The sequence below is a fragment of the Lampetra planeri genome, chromosome 3 (genome assembly GCF_965212315.1).
Source record: "Lampetra planeri chromosome 3, kcLamPlan1.2.h2, whole genome shotgun sequence".
Lineage (NCBI taxonomy): Eukaryota > Metazoa > Chordata > Hyperoartia > Petromyzontiformes > Petromyzontidae > Lampetra > Lampetra planeri.
In genome coordinates this window covers 21,593,563-21,611,988 of record NC_136109.1, presented here as the reverse complement: position 1 = coordinate 21,611,988, position 18,426 = coordinate 21,593,563, and the positions used below count along the sequence as shown (strand labels likewise).

General features: G+C 42.9%; 1 protein-coding gene across 1 annotated transcript in view; it reads right to left on the bottom strand.

Moving 5' to 3' along the window:
• LOC144741099 (dual oxidase 1-like) overlaps positions 1-18,226 on the bottom strand; it is a 44,700-nt gene extending 26,474 nt beyond the window's left edge. The window contains exons 1-14 of the mRNA XM_078623745.1: positions 18,040-18,226; positions 13,573-13,692; positions 13,412-13,489; positions 12,067-12,231; positions 10,535-10,716; positions 9,452-9,659; positions 7,283-7,449; positions 6,364-6,424; positions 6,136-6,232; positions 5,518-5,596; positions 3,671-3,767; positions 2,560-2,732; positions 1,069-1,244; positions 313-431 (exon numbers count right to left, since the gene is read on the bottom strand). Of these exons, the coding sequence (XP_078479871.1) occupies positions 313-431; positions 1,069-1,244; positions 2,560-2,732; positions 3,671-3,767; positions 5,518-5,596; positions 6,136-6,232; positions 6,364-6,424; positions 7,283-7,449; positions 9,452-9,659; positions 10,535-10,716; positions 12,067-12,231; positions 13,412-13,489; positions 13,573-13,636 (1,666 nt within the window). The 5' untranslated portion in view covers positions 13,637-13,692; positions 18,040-18,226. The remainder of the gene's footprint in view (positions 1-312; positions 432-1,068; positions 1,245-2,559; positions 2,733-3,670; positions 3,768-5,517; positions 5,597-6,135; positions 6,233-6,363; positions 6,425-7,282; positions 7,450-9,451; positions 9,660-10,534; positions 10,717-12,066; positions 12,232-13,411; positions 13,490-13,572; positions 13,693-18,039) is intronic.
• Positions 18,227-18,426: the final 200 nt, after the last annotated feature.

Below are 18,426 nucleotides of genomic sequence, written 5' to 3'. Positions count from 1 at the left end.
AATAAATACTGCACCAGTGCTTGCTTTGCTTCCAGATATCAGGCATGAAAATATGAGTAAACAAAATAATAATGATTCTAGATTTGAAGCTTTCGTGACTGCAAGGATTCATAATCTGAGTTTTTTCGGTAGAGTCATGTAGGTAAAAAAAAAATGAAATTAAAATTAATAAAAAATCACGACGTTTCGGAGGCAACACAAGTCTCCGTCATCAGGTGGGACCGTCACAGCCAGATTTGCTGTATCAAGTGACTCAAGTCATAAGTATCAAGTGACTCAAGTCCATTAAGACAGATATGACAGGATCCTCACCGTTTCTCCAGAAGAAAACCTCTTCTTGGACAGAGTTCTCATCGATCATCATTGCAGCTCGCAGGACGCTTGAGAACCGCGTGCCTCGCACCGTCTCTACGTCCGTGTCTGTGAACATCCTGAGCAGCGTAACCAAGCAGTATCGAAATGATAAAAATATGTTGTATATACGTTTCGTAAACATCATACCACAACCGTTCATCATCATCACAAGTCATGATCATGGCACTGCTGGATGAAGCCCTCCCCATGCCGTCACTCTCCTAAATGGCTCTGAGATGCCACAAACAATCATCTCAGCAGTGATCATCTTCGAAGGCATGTTTAATCCTTATCCATTCCACTATTAGCCTAAGCCACCAGCCATCCTCTCTTCTAAGTGAGATATGTTTTTCTCAAGCCCACTAACTCATTAACAGCCAGTGGGAAGTCTCTAATTTGACTTTCTGTCTGTCAGTGCAATTTTAAGCATGCATCTCTCCGTGCTTCTTCGTAGGCAAGAGGGCTGCTCAACGTACGACCCTCCGGCACACATGGCAGCAGTAGGCAATGATGCCACTCATAAAGAGGCACAGTACTCATCAACCAGGATTGAGTAATGCCAATGCCTGACATTGCTCTAACCGCAGCCCCACGAGGTAAATGATGACCATCTCCCACCTGAAGATGATTGCTTGTGTTGCGATCGAAACGTCGTGATTTTTTATTATTATTATAATTGGGGGAATTGTCGACAAGGGCATGAAAGCACCTCACCCGTTGTTGGTGTTCTCAAACCAGAAGCGGTCCCCGTCGCGGATGCGCTCAAACTGGTCGACGAGAATGCGCGAGAACAGGGGCCCAGGCCCCCCCTGGCACTCCATTAGCCCCCCCGGCCACAGCTCCAGCCGCGAGATGTCACCGTTATAGAGCTGCTTCAGTCGCTCGATCACCTGATAAAAGACAAATAACCACGTGTAGCTGAAACAGACTGTTGGGGCAAGTGCTGTTAGCGAGCACCTGTGAAGGCCGGCACGGCACACAAGGGGGTGGGTGGCCAGCACCATGCCTGGACACCTTTGTCTCTCTCAATGGTCCCAGATACTCATTTTAGGCTGAGTCGACCTAGGGAAGGCCCATGACCGATTCAGATAATCGTCACTGGCGATGGTGGTGGCCGTGAGCGGGAATCGATCTCAGGTCACTGGGTTCGTAGTTCACCACAATAACCGCTACGCTACCTCTCCCCTCAGACATATAAAGACAAAGATCCCCCGTATAGCCTTAACAGACTGTAGGGGCAAGTGCTGTTAGCGAGCACCTATGAAGGCCGGCATGGCACACCAGGGGGTGGGTGGCCAGCACCACGCCCGGCCGCCTTTGTCTCCCTAGTGTCAATGTTTACACATCGCACCAGGTACTCATTTGAGGCTGAGTCGACCTAGGGGAGGCCCAGGACCGGTTCAGATAATCGTCACTGGTGTTTGCCGTGAGCGGGAATCGAACCTGGGTCGTCAGGTTCGTCGCGCAGCGTAGCACTAATCGCTACGCTACCGCTTCCTTCAGACATACACATATATATATAAACAGGAGATGTCATTGTCACATTGCTGCTTAAGTCGCTCAATCACCTGGCATGCAGACCAAGCATGTAAACAAGCATTTAATTGAACACGTACAAATGGTATTAATGGTATTCCACACACATACACACATCAATGTGTGCAGTGCATGAAATACACCACATGTTCAATTGAAATTGAAATGTTTTAGACTAAAATCGCTCTCACCTTTGCATTTATTGAATTGTAAATGGTCCAAAAACTCTAGATCCAAAGCAGCAGCTACACTCATCAACGTGGGTCTCATTTGATGTACCTTTGCACACAGTAAATTTACACACTTGGAAAAAAACATGCTCCTCCCTCAAGATCATTATTATGCCATTCATATATCGCAGCTCTGACTGCAAACATAGCTCTAGACCTGTAGTAGGTAATGAACAAAAAACACTCCGAAGAATTGCATTTGCATGACCAACATTGCAATCACGCAACCTTTTGCTACATCTGAAACGTAAAGTCGACAATTGTTTTCTTTTCATGGCTACAATTGACTTTAGTGTGAGTCTATCAGCAGGTTACGTGTTTGAGAGTAGGGCAAAACACCCTCTGGAGGAGACCTTCTGCCAGCAGCGGCATGAGTGTGCAATTTGCAGGGATGCACCTTTGCTTTCAACCGGACACATTTCGGTGCAGAGTGATGTACCTCGGGGTTGCTTTGATTGAGCCTGGGGTTGATCTCTCCCCATTGCGAGACAGGGGGCAGCTTCACAGCTCGCCGCACCTCGTTGTAACTGGGAGCTCCGTGGTCGCGACCCTGCTGAATGTTCATGGCCATGAGGTCCAGGCGGGAGGCCTTCAGAGGTCCGTACATCCTGTCTGCAGTGAGCAATGAGAAGCATTTGCACACACGGTGATGTCATTTAAATGCGGCCACACTTGCTCAAAGCATGCCAGAGTATTAGAGGGTGGTTACCGCTGTGGGCAAACAATGGTGAGAAGCATATGATTATAAATACACGTTGATAAAATTCAGTTGGAAACCCAGAAGTAACACACTTGAAGGGGCAGTACTGCAGTTAACATCACAATGTGTTTTTGGAAAAGGTTATTTCCATATTCGTGTACAATTTTGCTATTGGCGTCATGTGATAAGACAAATAATCCATTTGGAACTCTTGCATATCAATGGTGCATCGCCATGTGACAGAGAAGAATCTGCAGAAGGAGTTATCACGGAACTCATTCTAATATCTCAAGTACTCTCTGGTTCTTTCGGTAAAGTCACGTAGATAGAAACAATAATTAAAGAAACACGACGTTTCGGTCGCAACACAAGCGTCCGTCTTCAGGTGAGAAAATGATCTGCTGCGCTTGTGTTGTGACCGAAACGTCGTGTTTCTTTTATTATTTTTTCTATCTACGTGACTTTACCGAAAGACCTAGATAATATGGATTCCTGTAGTCACGAAAGCTTAAAATCAAATCTCAAGTCACCTCTTGACCCATGCACTGGATAGGAGCAGCACTTTCCCACCTGCTATGCTATCGAGTCATGATCGTCACACTTAAAGTCAAACCGATACATACTTTTATTTATCAGAATTACCATTTTATCCAAATCAAGTACAACATTCATTTCGAATGATTTTTTTGTGTGTGTAGTCAACAGTAACCGAGCTGAGCCCACAATCCCACTGCAACCATTTACCCGGTTGAATCACAGACGACTGAAATCCAGATTTTGAACTCAGGATCTCAGCAGTGTCAGCATGTTGCAATTACCACGTTACAGTGTTGTATATTCAATGTCTCACCGAGGATATCTTCGACAACAATGTGGTCCTCTCTTTCAGCGATCTGAGAAGCCATTCCCAGCAGCATTTCATCAACTTCATTCCGCGATTTGAAAACCTAAACACAATGCAATAGTTGTAACCATATTAGAATCGCAACAATATAGTTTTATGTGACAATATACTGCTATTTAATTGTACACTTAAATTAACAGGTGAACTATATTGCACTAACTGCTGGACTGCAGCCAGACTGGTTTTCTTGGAAAGCTCCACGGCCTTTATTTGTATATCTGGGAAAGTAGACTGAAGCCAACGTCTCTGTATGAGTGTAATGGCACGAGCAAATTGGACAAGAATAAATAATGAGGCTCTTAAATCATATGGCACTTAAATGCCTGAACAACCCAAAGTGCAACTCAAGGAACATCACATCGAGCCTAAACCATTCCCAGGACCCCCTGTGCCGACTGACCCTGTGCGGCGCATTGTGCACGCAGCACCAGCCTGCAATTGTGCAATTGGAAGTTAGTCTGGTGGTAGGGGAGAAAGGTTACGGGGAGATGATTACGAGCAATTGAGGTGTGTTTCGTTTTGAAAATGGGCAAGTTTCATGCAGTGACGCATTCAGCTTGCGCGTACGCCACTGCGTGTCTGTTAGAAATGTTAAAGTGGACGGGAGAGGGGAAATCAAAGTGGGTGGGTAACTAGCACAATCAGCCGCGCCTAGGTTAGCGTTGATTAAGATGAAAGGGGAGCGGGCTTGGATCGTAAAATGTTGGGTCGCTGGAGAAAAAGTGGCACCAATAGCTGGTGGAAGGTGACGCATATCAAGCCACAATTAAGGGATGAAGGGGCAAGGCAGACCCCATTGTTGTCAGAGGAAGTTGAGATGCAAAGTTGGGGCAATAAAGGGGAAAGGTGACGAGACTTCGTGAGAGGGAGCCTTAGCCAGTTGGACAGCGAGCCTGTACATGCTGTATCGCCACACGCAGCGTACGTGACACAGGGGACAATTAAAGACTTTACTGATTCAGGAAATCGTCACTGAGTCTCGTGGCTCTCTTTAAGGAGGGCCCTGCATTTTTGTTTAGCAGGAAAGGACAGTGTTGCAATGTGTTCTCCCTATTGACTAATTTTCACGGGCATTTTTTCTACACTTGGCAAAATGATATTCATCACAGTTCTGTACGATTGATGCACTTAACCCTTTCCCATTCCGATGACTTACATGTATGTCATCGGTTTTTATTCCAATTCCGTTCCGATGACATACGTGTACGTCTTCCGATTGCCTTCCGATGACGTACACGGTACGTCTTCAGGTAGGTAGGAAGGCGTACCGAGGCTCCCACAAAGCCACGCGGGAGGGAGTGCGGCACAGTTTGACGCCAGCTATCATGGAGTGCGGTCGTGTCGCTACAGTTCTCTGCGGTGAATACAATGTCTTTAAAAACAGTGGCACCCATGCCTCTGTAAAGAAAATGTATGCGTGTGTGTCCTTGGAGCGGGAAAAGGTTAAGAGTCCACCGAATGTTGTTGGTTCTTTCGGTAAAGTCACGTAGAAGGGAAGTAATAAAATAATAAAAATAAAACATAATAAAATAATTCTCACGACGTTTCGGCCACAACGCGAGCAGCCGTCCTCAGGTGGAGAACAGGTCCGTCAAGTAGACTCTGTATACTCTCCACCTGAGGACGGCTGCTTGCGTTGTGGCCGAAACGTCGTGAGAATTATTTTATTATGTTTAATTTTTATTATTTTATTACTTCCCTTCTACGTGACTTTACCGAAAGAACCAAGAAGATGAATCCCTGCAGTCACGAAAGAAGCTTTAAATCGAAGAGTCCACCGAATGTACGATTACCTCATGGTTCCAGTAGTTATTGCACACACGACTTGCAATAAAACCAGACTCGGTTGGCTTGAAATGGCAGGATTCATTCCTAGTGGTGTACAATAACAAATACTTTAATAAGAATATACTGTATTGTGCAATAATATATGGACAGTTAATTTGCATTTATTTATTTTTTAAAATACAAATCTCAAAACAACACAATATTAGTTGGTTAGTATATAGCTTATGTCATTCATAATTTGGCTTTTAAGAATGCAAATCATTTAGTTAGAGTGGAACCCGACATCCACCTATTTCCAGCTTCTGAGCAATGATGATGAAGTTAGACCGAGCACAAACTAATGCAGCCAAATTAAACACGAACTTCACGTGCAGTTTAGAACAGGGCTTCATTTCAGCCAGGTCTGTTTGAGTCAGTCACCGGGAAAATATTTCCCGTGCCCGGTACACAACATCAAGTATTACCGCTCACTGCCGCCCAAGTCTAAAATCGGCATCGACAAATTAAACACCTGGTTTCAGTTTGTGAAAAAAGTAGTCTGCCGCACTTACGGCAGCTAGCGCACGGCGATTAATATGAGGACACAACTCATTGATGGCGTGTATTTAACGTATGCTTTTCACCTCGTGTAAACGCCTGGAGGAAGCATGGTTTGGCTGTACCTCATGGCGGCTGCCTCAAACTCCACCGAGATACCTGGATGCACGTGCATCTTGTACCCTGAAATGCACAACAAAAGTGTGAGAGTGGCAGTTTTAGTTTTGCACGTTGCTTTGCCACCGTATGGAATTCTTCAATAAAACAAAAAGGAATGCAAAATGCAGTATATAACGAAATGCAATTTTTTGTACCTGTGTAGCCTGACACATTTTGTCCAAGCATCGCTGGTAACCATTCGTAGAGGATAATGTTCTGGAAATGAAGCGAGAGAAGCATAGAAAACACAAAACTTTAATTCCAGTAAAAGGCACAAAGGTGCAGCCCTTCATTGACTTGCTCGCAGCACTGCTGGGGAAAGGACCTCCACAAGACCACAAGAGAGACCATTAGAGAGCCTCCCCCCACCCCCCCATCGAGGATATTTGGCCGATTCTTTCATGTTGGCCAGACAACTTGTGAAGAGGTGTGATTGCGCACGCCTTACCCCCACTGCACACAGCCTGCCAATCGACAAACTCTGGTTTACCCATTGGAACCTCATTTACCAGAAGAGAAAATATGATAATTGTTTTTTTACCCTTTTATCTGGCAACAAAACTGACACCTTTCTTTACAAGCTCTCATACTCTGATGGTGCATTGTCTTTGAGTTGTGCGCCTTTTGGCGTCATCTGGTCCAACACCATGTGAGACTAGGCTCTAAGGAAACCTGTCTCGGGTGTGGACCAATCAACTTCAAGGACAGTGCATACATTATCAGAGTTATGTTTTTTGTTTGCATTACGACTGCAGGTATTGTGGTCTATGCAAACATGACTCCTCGTAAAAAAGGTGTCAGTTTTGTTGCCAGATAAAAGAGTAAAAAAACAATTATCATCTGATATACCCATTTTGACTCCAGGGTGCTTGTTTCAACTGCCGGCGCCAGAAGATGGAACCTGCAAATTTCTGGATTGCAAGTGCAGTGTGGAACCATTTGCACTGCGGCAACATCACTTGTGCCAGTGTGCTCATTCATTATCATCCGTTAACGTAATCGACTGTGCCAATGCAGTTCATCTCAACTGGCCTGCCATTTCATTTTGACACGATAAATTAATAAATCACGCACCTGATAGATGGCCACTACCCACTTCCGTGCATTTGAAAATACTTCTTCGTCATTCCAATCAGGGTGAGCCATGCTCAGCTTCTGTGCCCAGTAGTTGTGGTAGCGCAGCCACACCGTGCTCAAGGCCTTCAAGGACGGGCTCTCATTTGCCCACGGACTCCCAAAAACTACAAGAAAGAATGAAAGGGAAAATAATGGTGGATTAATTACGTAACACCCCTTCCAACATGCGCGCATATTCGTAAGTATGTAATTAGCAGTATGGAATGCAACGGGTAGCTCTGAAGGCAAAAATACATTTGAATATTCGCAAACAGGTTTTTTTGCTTAACATTTAGTGGCCAGGCGTTGAACAACCCTCTGATCAATGTGTCATGTTTTCAATAGAGTATGCCGCTCACTAACAGCAACACGCTATTACAGTAAAAGTGTATTTGCATTTCATCATCTTTACAAGAGTTAGCATGACCTCCATGTTCCAGACATACATGGACAGACAGGCAGACGGAGCATACATGCGTTCAAGCTTAGTTGTAGAGTGTTAATATAAAAGAGAACATGCTTTTTTTTATTTTATCAACCTAACATTTCTCTGATAAATCACGACTAAAGCAAGCACTGCTTTCTTGTGTGGAATACAAGATCTGCACATTTGTATGAGCAAGCTGTGCTATTAGCAATTGACAGTTTCTTGGCTGTGCAAAACATAACTCTCACGAGTGATTAGCACGTCAGTGCTTCAATGTCTTCCCCCAATAATTGTAATTGCGAGATTCTACATTACCTTCCTAGGCAGGCCTCTTGATTACAGGCCATTTAGTGAAAAAAAAATACAAAAGTATATTTGTCTCAGATTGTTGGCATTAAAACTTTCAATCCTCGAGAATACAGCATTCGGTTTAACACGTAGGCTTTCGCGACCAATATTATTCATAATCAACGTTTTTGGATTAGATCGCGTTATTTATAAATGTGTCCTAACCCTCCACAACCCGACACGGCCAATCAGCAAAAAAGTGTCACGTTGACAAAAGACAAATATTTCACTGCTTTAGCCCACCGGTGTGTTGAAGCGTGAAACCACAAAAAAACCTACAAAAATTGTAAATGTTGTGGTTTCACGCTTCAACACACCGGTAGGCTAAAGCAGTGAACTATTTGTCTTTTGTCAACGAAACACTTTTTTTGCTGATTGTCCATGTCGGGTGGTGGAGGGTTATGACACATTTATAAATAACGCGATCTAACCCAAAAACGTTGATTATGAATAATACAGCATTAGTTTATTTTGGATTGAATCCTGTAAAACCCTTATCCACTCGACACAGCCAGTTAAGGGAAGTGTCACGTGATTCAAGCGTGCCAAACGTATTACCTCTTCCGCACGAACTAAACAAATGTTTTATTTTTAAATCCTTTATATTAAGTTCACTTGCTTGCTTGCGCGCTTACGACCGTGCAAATCTTTCGGTCGTTTTTTAACCCACTTCCCGTGATCCAATCGAGCTGACATTTTGCACACAGACTCGTTGTGCGTGACAATTTATTTTCGTGAAAATTTTTTTCCAAAATTTTCCACTTTTAAAAAAAAAAACATTTTCATATTTAATTTAAAATACCAATGTGATAAAAATGAAACTCTTTCTCAAGAACAACAGAAATGAATAATAAAATAAAACCGATGCCACGCATATAAAGTATTTATAGTGAAAAACTTTGTTTTTACGGGTTAATTTTTTAGTTTACCAGGTAAGGCCCACTGAGATATTTTGCTCTCTTTCAGAAGCGACCTGGTGAACAAATGATAGCTCAATTAAGTGGATTATCACGTGGAAATGTATAGCAGCCAAATACTCTAAACCAGGGGAAAATCCATGCGACTATGGGGAGAACATACAAACTCCAAATATAGAAGCGTCAGGGTTGGGATCGAACCCACGACTTCCTGCATACCAGGTGAAGGAGTTAACATCTCACCACCGCGGTGCCCTTTAAACAATATTTAAACAGTGTGCTCCATTAAAGTAAGGTGGATATATTCTGTAGTTTAATGTGGCAATACAACTATGCAATGACTATACAAATATGCAAATTATTTAACTCAGGTTATTATAACAAAAAAATGCATTTTTATCAATGTGTCCTCGTAAACGGAACTGTTGCACTCACCATATTGAGTCTGAGGCCCAATGTTGCCAAACTCGTGAGACGGAGAGCGAATATTGATCAATGTGGATGAGTCTTCTGCAAGGGGCGCAAGAAACCCATTGCTGCTGGTTTTCAACATTCCCTTCGCAAACTTGCGATGTGCATTGCAAGCAGTCTGCGAGGATCCGTATATCGAGTTTCCATCAATCCAAGCCGTCACCATATTTGACTAGAAAACAAACGTAAATCACAAATATTCATCAGCAAACATGTTTTTTGTTGTTATAAATCATCATCACTCATGTTCAGTCGACTGTTGGATGAAGGGCTCCCCAAGCCGCCGTCAACCTCCCACAATCTTGTGATGTCGTAATCCACCTCGTGGCTACGCAAGAGCACATTTTATTGCTCCATCTCTGCAACGGAGAGTCCCGTCGGATGCGTTCCACTCCTTGGCTGCAACTCCGTTATTATTCTTGACCATCGGTCATCACCCTGACTAGTGACGTGTGTTTCTGTCAAAGCTCTCTTAATTTCACGAAACATCCTCTAGGTCTCAGTATTGCCTATTTCACACGAAAGAATATTTCTCTGGGCTAATCACTTGGATTTTAATAATTCGCATTCCCGGTAATTGAATGGTCTGGCACAATGCACGGTTGAAAAGTCGATTTAAAAAAAAGCGTCTCATATTTACGGCCTTGTGTGTTTGGTTTCCCATTCTTTTCGGTATCTGTACACTTTCGTTAACTCCCTTGGCTTAATTATAACACCAGCATGTCGTGCCATTTGCTGTCCCCCTGCCGAGTTCATTGTTATAGATCGATGTTACGTTCACCCTGTATCCTTGATCTTGGGTTGTTCTGTTTCCTTGTAGTTTTCTAAACTCTTCTTGGATGTCAATATGGGGCTCGCAATGTTCCGCAACTGTTTGATGCAATTTACACGAATGACGCTTTGTAAAAATTAAACAATTATTATTACACATCGTTTACACACACGTTGTTTAAAACGTGCCATTTCTCAAGTACACGGTCGTGAGCCCAGGACTCAATATGAATCTCACAGATCGATGTGTCGCTACTTGTTTTATAAGCATCTTACCGGCGTTCTGGGGTTGTTTGGAGACGACCCCGTATCCTCGTCCCAGTGGCTGCGCTGGAACGGCAGGACTTTGTAGACGCCATTTGAGAATGCCGAGTCGTTCGATGGGATTCTGATATTGACAAACTCGGCGGGGCAGCCTTGATGTTTAGTGTTCATGATCTCATTCAATATTTGCTGACCTGTGACCAGGTAAACGTACCATGATAAACAGAATGTTTTTGCTCTCGTTATTCAGTATTTTAATAATGTTTAAATGATCATACCTATGTACAAACTAAAATTTAATCATTATATTGTAAATGCTACACATGCTATGAATAACAAAAACTGAACACGCTCGTTAATACCACTATCCTGAAGAGGAATATATATATGAGAACGTCTCAGGCAATATTTCAAAACGTCTTCAATGTAAGTGTCACCCGTGATTAAAAATGGAGTTTCCAGTGTAACAATGTCTCTGCCTGATCGCTTTATTTGGCTTCATCTCATTTTTGAGAATGAAAAATATATTGTTTAGACTGTGGTGCGACGATCTCAGTGAAGAGTCGAGGGGCAAAGTTCGACCTCTGCTGTCTGAAGGATGAGGAGGCCACTTGATGAATCTTTTCCGGAGTAGACTCCTAAAACCATACTCTCCAGCAGGCAGTCTCTAACACATGGGATGCAATGGTCTGCGAGATTTACAAATGTAATCTTCATCTGATTAAATTATATTGACAGCCCGATTGTAATAAAATGGGGGGGGGGGACCACAAGGAATATTCTATATTATTGCATTGTGGGAAAAAAACGACTTAAAAGTGTGTGATTTGTTAGGATAATGAACGCATGCCACAGTGCGCTGTAAAGATATATTAGAAGTTTCAAATAATTGGCTTTATTCTTATTATCCCCTTGGGTGTGAAAGCAACCTGGATAATACCAAATTTATATCTGAAATTAGCTTTTCCATAAAATAGTCAATTCAAGGCAGGATAAAGACCTCTACGTGACATATCAGTAAAGGATGTTGTTTGACCGTTCTTCAACCTGCTGATTAGTGGCAGATTGATGAAGATGTGGGCTCATAGCACTGCTCCACCCCATAAAATAAGTTGTGTACATGAAACACAATCTTTCCAGATAACAGCTGAATTCCATAGATGTTTCAGTTTCTGACGAGGGCTCACTGCAAGTGGAGCAAAACATCGGACATCATGCTGAACAACAAACACGCAGTGCAATCCAAAAGACGCATCAGAAAGCTATCCCAGTGCAAGAAGATAAAGGTACGATTTAAAGCTTTCGTGACTGCAGTGTCAGACACTGTCTTTCCGACACTGTCAAACACTGTCTTTCCGACAGACCTCTTCTTCACCTGAGGACGGCTGCTTGCGTTGTGGACGAAACGTCGTGAGAATTATTTTATAGGTTTTATCCATGTATTTATTTATTTTTTATTTTTTCCCCTCCTACGTGACTTTACCGAAAGAACCAAAAAGAAGATAAAGGTATTTGCGTGACCAATGCGAACAGGGCATTTCTACCGAAGAAGACGGCCAGCACGGTGCGGTTGAGGGCCGAGGGAAGGCCGCTATCTCCCCGCATGACGCTGCTGCTCAAGCGACGCGCGTTGGGCACCGTGGGCTCGTCCCACATCTGGTAGACGCCATCGGCAAACGATGCCGGAGCCAGGCGTAGCAGCTTGCTCCCTACGGGCAGATGGCGCAGGGGCAGGGAACGCGATGCAAAGACGACGGTCGTTTCAGTGCTCAGATATTGATGTGAGTGAATCATAAACTCTTAGAAAAGGCCACTGAATGACGCTTCGACACATTTGTGCGAAAAACTGTGCGCGTTACTAATTCTGCAGCATTATTATTAGTCGCAGCAGTTACCAATTCTTGCAGCAATTTGCATGAACGAGCTTATATATTGTCAAATCAAATAAAGCATTGTTATTATTGTACGATCAATATTTTCTGTGTAAGATCCTAATGAACCGACTGGCTAATGAAAGTAGGCAACAAAGAATTCAGAACAAGTGCAGGCTGAGGGATACAATCAGTCATTATTCAGGAGAGTTGGCAGAGGGTGAGGCTCAAATAAGACTGGAATAAATTAAAATAAGTAAAACTAAACTCAACGATTCATATTTTACCAGGTAAGGCCCACTGAGATATATGGGTCTTTTTCAGAAATAATATGGCTACAAATGATAGCTCGATGAAGTGGCTCATCAAGTGGAAATTTATAGCAGCCAAATACTAAACGCACGTTTCTAAATGTAGAGTGAAAAAAACGGAGGACCTGGAGACAAATCCACGCAACCAAGGGAAGAACATGCAATCTGCAAATATGTAGCAGGCGTCAGGGTCGAGATCGAACCCACGACCTCCTGTGTAACGTGTGTACACATCCTAAAATAACAATGCGGTTGTGGTCATCTATGACTGGACCAGTGGTGTAAATTCCCAACGTTTTATGACTGAAGCCAGTCATTTATTGTTCGCTGTTATTGAACAATAGTTGTTTGTCCTATAAATAAAATGGCTGTCATAAAAAGTTACGTATCAAGGTTTCCAGCAATGACTTCGGGCTGTAAACTTGAGTACCTTTTGTGCTCATTTGGCGGATGACCAGATTGGGCAAGTTGTACAATTAGAGACACAGTTTTGGCTTACGTAGGGTGCGGAAGAAGTTAAACAAACATACATATGTTGATAAAAAAAATACAAGTCCTATTCAAAAGTATTATATATTCGTCATGTTATCCAGATAGTTGAATTGAGGAAAGTTAACTTGTCAATATGTAGCTGGAGTATATGTTTTCCTATTCTTCTTAAAAGTTCCATAGCAAAGTGCTATGTGCCATTTAAACACAATGCTCACCTGCACAACCCCACTGAATGTTCACCAAATTGTTGTACCACCCATCGTAGCGCTCCACTTCGAAATTTGGAAGACAATCTGCGAAAAACCACATGAGGTTAATATTTTGCTTAATTCTTTTTTTTTGGTATTGTGGCCTGTAAATGTGGTAAATGACTCACCTGCAGACAGCCACATGGAGCAAAGCAATAACAGTAGCAGAGGCATCGTGAAGTCTGGCTGCATACAATTGGATCAGGCTGGGGGAGTATAGATGATGGGCCCTCTCTGCTTCTTCGTTCCTGGGGTGATATAACAAATTCACAAAAGAATACAAATTGAACAAAATATACATGACCCATTTTACAATCTTTCATGTAGATGACCCATCTACTAATTTTAAAAGTGCACAATATATAAATGTTCGCGCTATTTTTGCACATTGTTAAATGTGCAAGGCAGAATTTAAATAATGTAAGCTTGCTTGTATTAATATGACAAGCAATGATATTCGCCTTTTTGCGTCCTCTGGTCTAACACCGTTTGAGACTAGGCTCTAAAGAAAGCTGTCTCTGGTGTGGACCAATCAGTTTAAAAGACTATGCATATACTGTCAGAGCATGTTTTTTCGTGTGTATTTTCACCGCAAGTATATGTGGTTAATGCAGACATGATTCCTTGCAAAAGGTTTCAGTTTGGTGTTTTAACATTTTAACACCGCTGTTTTGTTGCCAGAAAAAAGGGAAAAAACCTCTTCTCATATTTTGACACTGGCCAAGGAGGTCCAATGACGCAATGATATTAACGTTCTGTATTTATGCCGACCTAAATACGTGATTTTAGTACTTAATCCAAGACTGTTAATACTTAAGTAAAACAAAACCTATATATTACTTTTATTTGTATACTTGAAATGTTAACAAGTAGTATTCTGTGTATGTTGTACATTTAAAAATGTTTGAAAACGTGCCATTGCATGTTTCCTAGATGTGACACACTACGCCCTGGACACCCTTCCAAGGGATTATCCAGGTAGAATATTTAAACAAGTAAAGGAATATCTACTTTAGGGAAGTGAATACATCAATCGTACAACTAAATCAGGAATGTATTTATGGATGCAGCATATTGTCAAACAGATGTGCTTCAGAGAGGTGCTCGGGCTAAAGTTTGATCATAAAAATATATAGGTAAAAAATATATACCTAGAAGTTACAGTGTATATGTATAACAATTAATACACGTCATCATATCATCATCATCCCTTCAAGTGTCAATAAGATGAAGGGAATTTTCGTAGAAGTGTAATGTGATTTGAAAAGTGTAAGGATTTCCCCCCTTCTCCCCGCAAATAAAGTGTGCTGAATATTTTTCAAATTATTTCATAGAAGTCGCGTAAATGACAGCCATCCACCTCTTGGGACGTGACGGATGAATGACAGAGTTCGACATATACCGCACTCAGTAAAATGAGTACACACTAAACAAACCACTCAGTACGCTTAATCATGTTCAACTTAATTAGTTACAGAGTGCAGCACAATCTATGCAAGATGTCCCGACTCACCGACTGCCAGCCAAACGCACTCTTACCAATTTCACAACCCTGCTGCGGGCGTGTTGCTGTCACGCTTGTTGTTTTCTAGGTTTATTATTGCAGGACATGATCTCACGTGGCTTATTGTCTGATTGCGTGGGCACGCTGACCCAGAGCTGAGCATAAACATGCACACTTCCTTCCCATTTGTGGCCCGCTCAGGAACGAAAATAATAAAAAGGGTCACAGACTTGAGATAAGGTGTGTGTATATACTGCGTGAGATGATGGCAACATTAAGACGTTCAAACACCAAAAGAGACACCTATCACAAGGCATCAAAGTCTGTATTAGTCGTATTTACGCGTAGCAAAACATGAAAACAAATATGCTTTGATAATAACGTATGCATTGTCCTAGAAATGTATTGTGCTACACCCGAGATAGCCTCCTTTGTGGTCTTGTCTCAAACGTGTTAGACCAAAGAACGCCAAAAGGTATGAAATAAAATATTTTATACCTACGTGACTTTACCGAAATAACCAAAGAGTGTGGATTCCTGCAGTCACGAAAGCTTCAAATCAAGATAGCACAAAGACAATACAAATACGAAAGCATGAATAGCTCGGGTCGAGCAGTTAATATATCTATGGGACTTTTTTTGCCAGTACTAAGATGATAGCAAGGGTCCCATAGATATACCGCAGAAGAGTCATCGTGTTTTCAAGCCAGACGTTACTAATCTGAGTAGCGTTACATTTATGGCGAACAGTAAAATCCAAGCAACAATACGCTAACCCTCTGTCACCGCCTACTTGCCCTTTGCCGAGGTGGGTAAACGTAAGCAGTTGAAATAGTGGGAAGCTAGCTGTAAAGAATGCGCCTTGACAATTTGCATCGCGAATGGGATCTGTGGAGGGTGGTAAAGGCTCCTAACGCGTCTTCGGGGTAAACAATCGGTGAGTGCGGACTGGGCAAATGAAAGATAGGGGAGGGAAATTGTCTTGAATGCAATTACTGCTGATAACAGGCTGTATGTTGAAGCCTGTCAAGAGTTTTGCTTGGCCTGAAACAATTCTGCTGAAATAGCGCACTCCCAGAAGACCGTGCGGATGAAATGTTTGGGTTTTTTTATTCCAACAGATATGTTAAGGAGACATTGTCCGCTTATTTATTACAACATTGTCGTGTAATAAAATAATTGCAAATAATATTGAGACACCCCTTTAAAATAATGTAATTATAATAAATAATAATAATCTACAAGTGTTTATAAATTAACGAAAGAGCTGTACATATGTACATATAATTAAATATTGGGATAAACCGCAACTAGGAAAGAGCAGGCAATTTAACACAAAACTAATATTTCCCCCGGTGTCTATCATGACATTATGTGCGAACGTAATTTGCTGCACAACGGTATCAATGGAGCACAATGTACATACAATTCAGGTGAAATAAAATACCCAGCACTTTTTTTGGCCGGGCAAAAACCCTTCTGTGACGAAATATTTAACAGCTATGAAGAGCGCCACCTATTGAATTCTTGGGTCATTTACATGACATTTATGGCACCAAGGTGACGAATCTCAAATTGGGGGGGAGGGGGTGTTGAGGGGTGGGCGGGGTCCGGGGGAATTGGGGGGCTCCGGAAAATATTTTCTGAGAAATTAATCTCTGCATAATATTGTAAATGTGGGTTTGCCGTATAGTAAGACGTTTAAGATTCTACGGGGAGCGGTAGCGCGTTGCGTTATGAACCCAGCGAGATCGATTCCCGCTCGTGGCCAACACCAGTGACGATTATCTAAGCTGGTCCTGGGCTACTGGGGAGACAAAGGCGGCCGGGCGTGGTTCTTGCCATCAACCCCCCTCGTGTGCCGTGCTGGCCTTCATAGGTGCTCGCTAACAGCACTTCCCCCAACAGCCTGTTCAGGTTATACGATACTTTACCATAATTACTGAGATTTTGCGTCATTCAATTCTGTCTGCACATTATCTATGGGGCCGTCCATAAATGACGTCACGCGATTTTGGACGATTTTTGACCCCCCCCCCCCCCTTCGTCACACGGCGTCACAAAAAGTCAGACCCCCCCTCAAATATGACGTCACAAAGCTCTGCCCCCCCCCCCCCCCCCCAAAATAAAATGTGCTTCAAATCACTTTTAACTATTGTCATTGCAGTGGTATTTAATGTGCCGCTGCACTCTGATGTTGTAGGAGAAAACATTTATTAAAAAGTCTATTTAATTAAGTAGAACGTGTCGTATATATGTATTTAAAGTTGCGCGTTTTGATGTGACGTCACATTTCTCACCCCCCCCCCCCTCGTCACACATCGTCACAAATGTCTGACCCCCCCCTCCCTAAGTGCGTGACGTCATTTATGGACGGCCCCTTATACGGTACTTTACCATAATTACTGATATTTAGCGTCATTAAATTCTGTCTGCACATTATCTATCTCACGTTTTGCTTATAAACAGTACTGATTTTATGCAGTGTTGAAATATTCACACGTACCGCGGTTTGTGCTCTCGCAATGAATACAGATGTTTAAAATAAAGTTTAAACCTCATTATTAATTGATAATGCCGGCAAACAAAATGTGTACTTTTTGACATAAGATCACGTCGTGTCGTTTAATAGAATAGCCCATGCAGTATGCAGGTATACACTCATAGCGCTTCCTACAAGTTTAGTCGCGGTATTGAACTCAAAATCACAACTTTGCATACAACAAAAAAGCCAGCTGATGCGTTTTCAGGTAATACCCTCGTGTTGTCCGGGGGCCACGATGTCCGACGTTTCGGTCCACGTGCTGAACCATCTCCCAGCACGTGGAGCAAAGAGCGTCGGGCACCGTAAAAACAAACAACGCACGACGGTAACAACCCGGACACACCATCGGGGGAGAGATCAATTACCGCAGCACAACCGCGGAAAACCTATGCGCAGTAGTTATCCAGATTATCTGGATTATCTGGATAACTAGATTATCTGGATAAACTACTGCGCATAGGTTTTCCGCTCCGAAGCGCTCTCGTTTGGTCGAAACGCACAACAGCGACGCAGCACAATCCCAGAGGCGACACCGTTCGACTTTACCTGAACGAGATCGAGAAGAGAACGGAGCGAGAGGGGTAGACAAAACAAATGAGCGGGTGATGCTGAGCAGGCAGCGGCAAACGTGCGCTCAAGAAACTTTCGTCCCAACAACGAACGCCGCCCGAACGCTTGCGGTGCGACCGTGGCGATGATGATGGACAGGCGACTGAACGGCGGTGGGAGGAGGTGGAAGGAGGGAGGGAGGCGCTCGTTTCGGACACATGAGTGATTATGTTTTGCTCCTCCTTTTGAAACTTCCGATTGGCGTGAACACACGTTCGTTTTGCATGTGCAACGACCGGTCAGCGAGATTTGCATCTCCGGCATGTATATTGGGCATGGGAAATCCGCTTGGATTTAATATATCATTATTTATGTAGGTGCCCC